The sequence below is a fragment of the Myodes glareolus genome, chromosome 24, assembly GCF_982192425.1.
Source record: "Myodes glareolus chromosome 24, mMyoGla1.1, whole genome shotgun sequence".
NCBI classification, from domain to species: Eukaryota; Metazoa; Chordata; class Mammalia; order Rodentia; family Cricetidae; genus Myodes; species Myodes glareolus.
The window spans coordinates 3546172-3557551 of record NC_142049.1 but is presented as its reverse complement, the minus strand read 5'-3'; the positions used below and the strand labels follow the sequence as shown (position 1 = coordinate 3557551).

General features: G+C 49.5%; 1 protein-coding gene across 1 annotated transcript in view; it reads left to right on the top strand.

Annotated features, from left to right (window-relative positions):
* Tenm4 (teneurin transmembrane protein 4) overlaps positions 1-11380 on the top strand; it is a 699176-nt gene that overhangs the window by 605320 nt on the left and 82476 nt on the right. Inside the window, 1 exon segment of the mRNA XM_087901469.1 lies at positions 10170-10386. Within this exon segment, the coding sequence (XP_087757595.1) occupies positions 10170-10386 (217 nt within the window).

Sequence of the window (11380 nt, the reverse complement as noted above, 5' to 3'; positions counted from 1 at the left end):
AACTGGAGAACTAGGAACATGGTGTCCTCCCTTCTGGAAATTTCCTACCTACAGGGTTCTACAATCTCAAACCCCATGAGGATCGAAAGGCCAAGTGTGCAACATTGTGATCACTCTAATTCAACTGGTCAGGTTGGCTCTGGAATCCTAGAAATATTGCTTTAGAGCCTTGGTGTTTGTCCAGACTGCCCTAGAGCCGTCCTTTCCCTTGCTCAAACCCAGAAAGCAGTCTTGCAGATAACCCCAGACAACAGCTATGAGAAGAATTAGAAGCAAGGTGCTCATGGGCTGGGCCTTGATGGCATCTGAGCAGGGATGTGTATCTGCCTGGAATCCCATCGTGTTGCTATGCCCCTTAATTCAGCTGAAACCTGGAGAGGTCATCCATTATTCAGTTGCCCAAACATTCAGCATTTCTCTTGGAGGACCATGTCTACACCACACACGGAGATGCTAAAGTCCTGTGCATCCTCCAGAAACCCGGAGGAGGGAGGAAGCACCAAGGTTGAGTGTTAACGGATTGCTCTAAGTGTCGTTGCAGGGTTATGTATTAGTTGTGGGTCTGGGAAAGCATTTATCAGGAAGGTGATATCAGAGCAGGAAGGGGTTTTATGTGGGGGAGGGGCATTTTGTTCTCAAGAGACCACATAGAAAAAGGCAGGGCAAAGTGAAGAAGGGTATCGAGGATCCTTGTCTTCAAGTACGAGAAAGAGCACTCTGACTCTGTGGAAAAGAGATCAGCTTCTGTTGTCTCTATACGATGCCCTCAGCATCCTGCTGCATCTTGCCTGTGTGGCCACAAGGCCAGTGATAAACAGTAACATTCATGGAAAATTAGGAAAAAGGAGAGAAGTCATACTGGGAAATCAATCCCTTCCCCAGAGTCCAGGATCTTGGCCCAAGCTTTCACACAGCTGTGGAACATCTGGACATCTGAGGAACTAAGGGTCTTTGAGATGTTCAGAAAACATATAGCCCCCCCCCATATACACACACATGCAAGAACACCAGAGTAGACACCTGGTTGCCATGCTTCGGAGACAGCCAACACTGAAATGTCCAGTTTTCCCAGAGAACCTGTGCCCACAGTAGCCCCGAACCCCATGTTATAGGAAATGATCCAGACCCTGGGGAAATGGAGCCTTCTCCAGTTGCTCTGAGCAATGAGCCAGCACAAAGCAAAAAAGAACAACCAGAAAATCCCCAGTTGCGGGAGACCATACCTCATACATTGTTTGAAGCATAATATAGAGCAAAATGAGTTTGTTCGTCCTCTGCGGCACACAGAAGCTACACTGTGAGGGCCTTCATTCGCTCCATGAATGTTCGCTGAGCATCTGCACCATGTCAGGCCCTGACTCCCAGGGCTTCGGAAATAAAGCTGAGAGTCTCTACCCTTGCAACATGTCAGATTCAGAGAGAGGAAATGGAGGTCGCCGAGAGGTCGTAGGTTCCTGCTGTCCCAGAAAAGCATCCAGCCGTTCAGCTGATATTGTCAACCACCTCAGAGGGGAAGTGAGCCATTGCTTCCCCGGGAAGACCTCCCATAGGCCATCACAACTAGAAATCCAACCGTCTCGGGAGGACAAGCCTTTGGCATTTGGTTCTCCACTGTGAAGCGAGGAGATGCCTCGTTTTGGTAGACTGGCCTTTCCATCCATTGAGAGAGTCCGGAGGAAGCCCCAGAGGGTCCCGAATATGTAAGGTGACATGGATGAAATAAACTACAGGTTCCAAAGAGACAAACATTACCCTCACTGGCTTTCTGTCTCTTGGCCTTGCACAAGCAGAGACAGTCTGGTAGAAGGAAAGGTGGGGCCACCATGCAGGGAGCGCACACGTAGGCCATATTTAGCAATACACCATTTTCCCTTCTGTAGAGCATTTCTGCTCTTGAGTCTTGCGGGTTCACAAGGCAGCACACTCTTCTCTGAAAGGATCTAAGGACCAGTGAGCATGGCCGGGTCTTCCTCAGGAAGCTCATGGTCATGCGGAAGAAATTGTCATCCAAATGACTGAATCTAAAGAAGCAGAATGAGAGGAGCGCCTCCATGCCAGCCCAGGCAGGGGACTCAGCACAAGGCGAGAAAGCAATTCAGGGTTGAGAGAGAGTGCAAGAGGCTCCCTGAGTGGTCAAAATGACTTGGGGGCTTGGAGGAGATTAGCAGAGCTTAATGCTGAGTAACAGGGCTAGAAGGAACTCCCTGTCCTTCCTTCTCCTCCCCTGCATAATGTAGACAGGGAAACAGAAAACGAGAGAGAGAGAGAGAGAGAGAGAGAGAGAGAGAGAGAGAGAGAGAGAGAGAGAGAGACGTCATGTATCTCATGGTCACACAGGCAGCCAATAGCTCGGCCCAGATTGGGACTCCTGGCTCCCACTGAGCTGCCGCGTGCAGCCTTGTGCATCTAGAGCATGCCTCCTCCTCTCAGAGACTCTATTCCTCCTTGAAATGTGGGGAGTGTCTACCCAGGCCTGAAGAGGCTTTGAAATATGCCATGGAACCTTCTAGAGCATGAGAGAACTCCAATACCATTCGACAGCTTGTTGCTCAAGGGTGCATTCATGCAGTGACGCCCTGAGGGATGTGGGATTGATGTCCCTCATCATCTCCCGGGAGAAGGAGACAAAGGCTTAGGTACTGTTCTCTCCGGGTCATACCACCGACTAGGAGAAGCCCGCCAGTGTCCCCGAGGCCTGGCTGTGTTTAAACCTTTCCTATACCCAGACCTCAGACCCGGCTCCTTTTGTCAACCACCAAGGCCCTTCAAGCTACCTGAGAACTCCCATTTCCTCTTTTTATTCACCCAACGTTCTAGGCTTAAAGCGATCTTTCTCAAATTCAAGTTGAATTCCAAGGTTCATTAAGAATGCTATTGTGGTGTTTTTAATCTGTGAGACAAAAAAAAAAAAAAGAAGTTACACAATATAGTTAAGTTGGGAGCAGTTTTATTGGTTTGTTTTGTTTTCATGTTGGTTGTTTTTTGTCTGAATTGAAAACCAGAAAGCATCCCTACTGTGACTAGGGAGCAACTGGTCCCCTGAACCTCTGTAGTGTTCACTCAGGGCATCTCAGATGCCTCGGGTTTCACCCCAGGGCTCAGAGGGGCAAGCCCTGGGGCCCTGACACTCACTCAACCCCAGTTCATCCATGTGTCTCAGATGCTGATGAAAACCGCCTTCTTCTAGCTTACCCTTCGTGAATCCCTTCCTGAAATGCAATCACGCGTGTCTGACCATCCACGAAATCCCGTACTTCAAAGATGGGGAAGCTGTGGTCCACCTGTGCCAAGTGACATACTCAGGATGGTTCCATTGCAAGGTGACCGTGAGAAACTCCAGACTATAGCTTTAAAGGGCCCGTGTATGATGAGGCACTACAACCCAAAGATGAGAACCACATTCCCTGGATCCAGATTCTGGATCCCTTGTGCTGTGTGACCTTGGGGGAGCTACTTAACCTGTAATTTCCAAGTATCAGCTCCCTTCCTGATTCTTTCTGCCTGAAATCATAGAGCATCATGTTTATCATAAAATATATGTCTATATACAATTGATTTCCATAGAAACACTACTCCCTGTGAAGTTTTAGACTACCTTTTTCACAGAAAGGTTTAGTATATTTTGTATATAATGGTGGATTTTGACTGGTTTTTTATTTTTTATTAAAATCCATATTCCAAACTGGGTGCGGTGGTTCACACCAATAATTGTAACACTTGGGGGACCCTGGCAAGAGGATCACAAGCTCATGGGTTACCCAGTAAGATCTGATCTTTAAAAAAAATCTATCCCAAACATTGCATATTCATAGAATAAAATTTCCACATCTGCCTGGTTTTCAAAGCTCCCCCAACAAACCTGTAGGCGGCAGAGAGATTTACATACAAGGACACGGAGTCTCAGAGAACTGGAAGAAGTTACCCAGCAGCACACAGTAGATCAGCGGGGGAGCTAGACTAGACAGGAGCCCTGTCTGTAAAGAAGATGCTGGAACAAAAACTCCACTGGAATTTAAACAGCCAGATCCCTTTAGATGACACTTCTCAAAGCAGCTTCAAGGTATCAAAACGTCCTCCGCGGCTCGTGGCCCCACGAAAGACAGTTGTGGATGGCAATACCCCAACTGACAGACGCAGCCCAGAAGGGGAAATTTCAAAAGAACTGCAAACAAAGAAAGCTCCCAGTCCTTCCACCACCTGCTCCACCCATTTCCCACTGTGGGCATGGAGCGCTCACACAAAGCCCTAGAATCTGGTCACCGTCCAGACTGTCTCTAAACCACATTTCTCATGATAAGAGACAAGAGAAGAATTGACCTTTAAAAAATATCGTGTTCCAAGGAGCAGATAAAGATTTCACAAGCCCTTTCGAAAGAAGGCACGGAATTCATTATGGCAAATGACAAAAACTTCTCTGGGATGTGTCCAGAAAGGGGAGGTGTACCCTCCTCTCCTTCCCCAGGGCCTGCCCCAGGGGCTGCTCACAGCTTGCTGCAAGGCCGGTCTATGGCCTGCAGTCTGCCCACATCTTTTTCCATCCATGCTTTGGGTGTTCTGGTTCCCCTCCCCAATGTCCCATAGGGACAGGAACTGGCTTGCTTATTTCCGCATCTCCCGTGCATAGTACAGCACCGTGTACTATGTACTGTACAGGCACCGTGATCACCGTGTAAAGGAACAAATGCATGAATGATCCTGTGAGGCTCAGTCCTCTCATGGGGAAGAAGAGGAGCTCAGGGGGTGGTGGAGATGCCCAGAGTGAGGGCCCACCTCAGCCCAGGGTGGTCTATATCCTGGAAGAGAGAATGCTTGTAGACAAGGATTGCTAAGAATAAGCGACTTCCCGGAGGCTTTCCTGGGTTTCCTTACACTCGTCCCTTACTCTCTGCCAGCTTACATCAGCCAACCTCATCTTCCTGTTGTCTGCAGACCTGAATGGCTTCTGTCATAGTCCCCACCCTAGATAGGCTGGCCAAACCGATCCACCTGTTAGATGTGGGAGCCTCACAGAGTCATTCATCCATGCATATGTATACATGTACACATACGTGTATACTCACATACATTCATACACATACACACACACGGATACACATACAGACACAAACATTTACACATATATGAATACACACACACTGTAGAACAGACATCCACAGTGTTACAGGCTGCCAGTGCCAGTTCTGAACACAAAGGTTTTGCACAAATGCTGGAATTATGTGATGCATCTTTGAAAGTGAAGTTTGTGGGTCCCCCCCCCCCATTCATTTCAAAGCATGTGTCTCATTTAACTATGACAGTGGCGGAGTTGCCCACATTTACTGCTCAGCAAACATTTGTCAAGGGTATGAGGAGGAAACACCAGCTTAACAAGGTGCAGGCAGCAGAATTTCTGGCCTGACATCCATCACCAGGCACACAGTGGGCAATTCCTCAGTCCCGAGGTCTCAGGTGAGAGTGCGGGTTATGTGGTGTCTACTTTTAAAAGAGCTCCCGAGAGCTCCAATAACCTAATTTACATGTGTCACCATGGCTGGCTTTATCCAGTTCAGACCTGTGAGGTCACACTGTTCCCAGAATCCTGCCTGGAATGTGTGCAGAGGAAGAGACCAGGGCTTGACCGAATGGCAACTGGTTGCCAGGATACCAGGATACTCGCCGAAGGGAAGGCCCTGTCAGAAGCCACCAGTCACTGTCCCTGGCTGGGTCCTTACACAGGCACCTCTCACCGCCTCCCTCTCTGAGTCTCACAGCATCTCTGTGAAGTAGGCTTCACGGTGATCCATTTAACAGATGGAGGAAAAGGCTCAGAGATTTTGCCGGGACGTGTATTTTCAGTGTATTTTCAGCAAAATGCCCAGGCAGGTCATCATAGCACCCTACTGCCCACAAGATGAAGGAGAAGTGGGGAGCAGGGGAGCCCTGGAACACAGACACAAACTGAAACCGAAGCCAGGGCAGCAGGCACAGAAGCCGTGACTCCACGCTGAGAATGGCAGGGTGTGCTCACAGTGGGGCATCGCTGCTGCCACCACACAGAAAACTGGAGCCCTCGGAGGCTGAATGTACAGCATGTGCCCGCTAGAGCAGAGCGGGGGGCGCAGAACTAGGGCACAGAGAGTGGCGTCCGTGAGAGACAGCACTCACAGCAGAAAGGTCCTACGATAACCTTGCAAACCAGAGTACTACGCCAAGCTAAAAGATCCACCCAGAAAGCAGTCCTGCGTGAGTGGTACTCGGGCATGGCAGGCAGCAGTCGCCAGAAATCATGCTGGAGGGTTCACCAACCACGTGAGATCCCCAGCGAGACTTCTAGAACATGCGGGAATGGCGGACTATAGGCTGGGGTTAACAACAATAGCATACAAGAGGATAACTACTCACAAGAACGTAATCCAAGAGAGACTATACCATAAATAAACTTTTACATGGCTACAGAGATAGCTGATGTATAAAACCATAAGGATGGAACAAGATACTACCGGGGGGGGGGGGGGACGGCAGGTTTTTAAAACTTCCAACGAGACTATCTACAGTCTTAAAATATAGTCATTTAAGTTAATGACCCAGGGGACCAGTTAAATAGCAGACCAGACACAAATGAAGGGCAGATAAGGGAAGTCGGATGGAAGTCTGAGGAACTCTGTCAGGATGGGGCACAAAGAAAAAAGGAAGAAATGCAGAGGCTGAGAGGCGTGAAATAGGAGTCGGCCCCTTTAAACTTTTATTAGTATCCCAAAGAAAGGGCCAGAGAGAAATGAAGAAAGGAGCATTCTCGGTTTATAGGAGAATTTTCCAGAACATATGCAAGATCCAATCCTAAGTAAAATGCCTAAGGAATGGCATATGATCCACCGTAGAGCACGCATGCTGAGTCCTGGGTTTGGAGACAGCCAGGCTACAAAGGAAGTCTCGTACTCCTACAGCCGATGTAGACGGATTCATGAGTCTAAAGAAGGAAGCGTCTTTCTTTGTCTGTCATGATGTGTGGCTAAAGAAGCTGAGGCTGGAGACATTAAGACTTGTACAGGGTTCCACCACAGCTGTGGCCATCTGGCAAGAGAGAAATTACCTTAAGTGTTGAGCCTGGCATGGCAGGGCATCGTTTCAGTAGGGTTCCCAAATTCTTATTCTCCATTTTAAAAACTATTCCTGCGAGTCTCTCCAGGATAACTCAGAGAACATTCCATGTATCAGAAAGAACCGAGTTCAAATCCCCCCTCAACTTCTTTACGAACTACCTCTACGGCCGTCAACTTTACCACGCCTAAGATATGGCTCCGTCTCCCTGAACAGTGGCTCCCTCACGGGATGGGTTGGCATTAAGTTCATTAGTCCTTATAAAGTGTTTAGCACAATGCAGGGCCTGACGTCCCTGTCATTTGTCCTCTTCACCAACCGAACACGGTTGTCGGTGAGAAGCACCCTCACTCCCAGGTCACTTTCCTCAGAGCTGGAGAGTAGGCATCCCTCCCCGGTGCCGCTTGGCAGGGTGTTTACAGAAAGGTAAAAGACTGGCTTCCAGGGACTAGTTTGGCAGTAAACAGGAGCAGGCAAGAGCTAATAAAATTTCAAATTAGCCATGACTTTTCACGGCCCTTCAATTGTGCCGGCTGATTTAATGGTCACCGTCCCTCCTCGCTGGGATTGAATAATGGAGCGTCTCTGCAGAGTTATGGATGCGGCCACCGGAGCTGTCACGGTCACATCAATAGCAGAATGCAAATAACCCTCGGCTTGGGCTGTAATTATGTGTTTAAGCAATGTCTGTCGGGGGCAGCCCAAAAGGGTGCGATGAAACCCCCCCCCCCACGGCAGGAGAGGGTGGCTGCTTTGCTGGGCGGTGGGACCCGGAAGCCAGAAGACAAGCTAAGGTTACCACCCACAATAATACCGGGGTGAGGTACAGGGTGGTTCTGCCAGGTAGATAGTCCCTCATTTCAGTAAACCATGTTCTAGGTTCAGGATCTACCTTTATTAAGCACCTACTGTGTAGCCAGTATGGGGCTGAATTTGGGGATGGAGCGCTACATGGGTCACTGTTGAAAGGAAACTTAATGACCCTCTTATTATCTGTGTAAGAACATGGGAAGCTGGCTAAGCAAATGCCTCAGTGTGTGAAGGGGCTTATCACCAACCCTAACCCGGGCTTGATCCTTAGGACTGAAAGAGTGGAAGGAAAGACTCCCAAGGTTGTTTCCTTAGCTCTACATGCACACTATGGCCCATGCTTTTACACACACACACACACACACACACACACACCTGGAGAAACTGTAGTAATTTTAAAAAGTGAAAAAAATATAGGAATCTGAGACCAGATAATTTAAGTGACTTACCCAAGGGCACACAGAGGGAAGAGTCACAGCTGACAGCTGATCATCTGATCCCAGTTGACAGCTGCCCCTGACCTCTAGCTCTGGAATACAGACTCTGTTCCTGTGCTCCCCCCCAGGAGGCCACGGGCACTTGGGTACTGTACAGAAAATGGGGGGAGTGGAAAAAGCAACAGCAAATGGAATGTTGCCAGGGATGGTTGCCCCTAGTTTACTTAAGGGGGTGTAAGAAACTGGGATTGAGGTCAACCAAGAGGCGTGGCCATTTAACTAAAGTTCCCCAAGCACTGTTCATTCAGCTGTTGAACACACCATAGAAGGTAGACCCAGAGTGACTCAGCCAGCGAGAACGAGAGAAGCAGAGGAGTGCCAGGGTGGATGCCGTGCCCTACAGGTACAGATTCCATACTATAAATCCTAGGGAAATGGAAGTGAGGTGGTGTGCCAGCCTTTCTCCGGTACTGTTGGTGAGAACACGGTATTCTGAGAGATCGGACTCTGCCAGTTGTCTGGGGTCAGTCTTACAGGCAGTGCTGGGACATCAACTTCAGGCTCTGTGGCTCAAAATCCTACCATCCTAGCAACCGCTGAATACGGTTGATTGAAGAGATCATGAAGAGATCTGGCTTTTACAGACTAGCATCTCGTGTTATTTGCTGCGTCATTTGTTGACTGTTTATTTGGTTTGTTGTTGTTGTTCATTTAATAGCCATTTCAAAGCGCATCCGCTGAGTGCTAAGGGTACAGCAGAAATAACCAAAACACCCCTGGGACCAGGATGGTTGGAAAGTTTTCCAGTGTCACACAGCTCAGAAGCTGTCAAGCCAGGATCTAAACCCGGACAGTACACAGGCCGCCTCTGCTTGTAACATCCAAGAAGTGACTCTGGGGTTTTCTTAGCCCGTCTTCTGATCTCTGGAGCAGTTACCCATCATAAATTATTAGTTGGTAACTGTAAAAGTTCCTTACAATAATAAATCCCGAACTGTGTAGCCTAGGCCAATCTCTTTCTTTGCATTTTTGGAAAGTGAGGTGAGCCGTAATAGTTTAGGGGTCCTGAAGCTACCCATCCATGTGGTCAAGACAACTCCCTGCAAGTCACAACTCACAGAAGGCAGATCCGGGCCTCTGCAGGGCTGAGGGCTGTGCCCCAGGCCACTGATCCCACAGCTGAGGAGGCTGCTACAGTTATAGGGCCTGGCCATCATTTCTTCTTCCTCACACCAGAGCCAGGGAGTCACCAGGTTTTAGATTTTACCCTGTAGGTCCCTCAGAAACGACGGTGTCCGTTGGTGTACGGCTCTCACCTAAGCTGCTCCATTTCTCGTGTGTGCAACCTCAGCACTCCCGCCCTTCCATCTGTGAGTTTTAGCCGTGCGCCTCGGATGAAGTCACCTTCTGTTTCAAGTCTTTGGGGGTACCTATGGCATGAGGGCAAATTTCCAGCTCACTAACATGGACTAAACAGTCCGGCACAGCTGCCCCCAAACCATACCGCAGCCTCATCCCTGCGATTTCCCCCCTCAACACCGGCATTTTGGCTTAACATGTCTAATGACCCTGCATTCTCTCCCCTCTGAGCTTTCCCCAAAACCCTCGCTGCTATCTCCTTCGAAGAGGACAAACAGTGTACACAGCATATGCTTACCTAGCTGATTCACCTATAAGACAGAAAGTCTGGGGCCAGAGGTATCTGAAGCACCTGGATCTTCTTGTGCTCCAAAAATCCCTGGCTTCTGTCTGCGTCTGAAGTTTGCCAGTGAGGGAAAGATAGGCAAACATGACTGATTGAACATAGCTATATAATGTTTGGTACATGCTCTGTCGTCCCTGCAGATGGCTTGGTGGACTGCATGGATCCTGACTGCTGCCTCCAGCCCCTCTGTCACGTCAACCCGCTGTGCCTGGGCTCCCCCGATCCTCTGGACATCATCCAAGAGACCCAGGCCCCCATACCCCAACAGAACCTGCACTCGTTCTACGACCGCGTCAAGTTCCTCGTGGCCAGGGACAGCACACACGTCATCCCCGGGGAGAACCCCTTTGACGGAGGGTAAGTCCGTGGGGCTCAGCCCCAGCAGCAGCTCTTGCGGGGAGACTGATGTCTGGCGTGAGGAGGCTGAGAGGGTGGGCGGGCCGAAGGCTCGAATGTGTTTGCAAAAGAGGCAAAGGCACAGCCTCCAGCACTCCCGCCGACAACACTGCTGTCCAAGGGCTTCCAAACTATGCTTCTCCCACTGGGTGTCAGATGGGGTGAGTTAAAATCAAAGGTCTGAGGGGAATCTTGGATCAACACCCACTTTGCAGTCAGCTCTTTCTGATCCTGTGGTCTCCACATGAGCTGAAGGGCTTTGACACTGTTTGCCCTCAGAGCTGATGGAAGTCTTTACTAACCTGGAGGCAGAGGCCATTGCTGCATCCAAGGCCACGTGTCCATGCAGTCTTCCCCAGGCCACGTGTCCATGCAGTCGTCCCCAGGTCACATGTCCACGCAGTCTTCCCCCAGGCCACATGTCCACACAGTCTTCCCCAGGCCACGTGTCCACGCAGTCTTCCCCAGGCCACGTGTCCACGCAGTCTTTCTCCCCCCCCCCCCAGGCCACGTGTCCACGCAATCTTCCTTTGATAGTTGTGTCACCCATGGAACATTTTCTCACTGAGACCCTGTCTATCTCAGGACCAGTGCTAGGATGACAACAATGGATAAGATGTACTGTCTGCCTATTGGTTACTTACTGTCGACTGAGCTATAAAATGAATATAGTTATGATATACTTGGCCAAAAATGTGTAGCAGGGATTCTAAGGGACACAGCGGAGGTGTGCTTGGGATGAGTAGGGGGAAACAAGACTTTTTCTTTTGGCTTTTCTAGACAGGGTTTCTCTATGTAGCCCTGGCTGTCCTAGAACGCACCCCATAGACTAGACTGGCCTCGAACTCACAGAGATCCACCTGCTTCTGCCTTCTGCATCCTGAGATTAAAGGTGCACACCACCACTGCCTGATGAGAAACAAGTCTTAAAGATGAGAGGCAGTTAGCCAGGCTG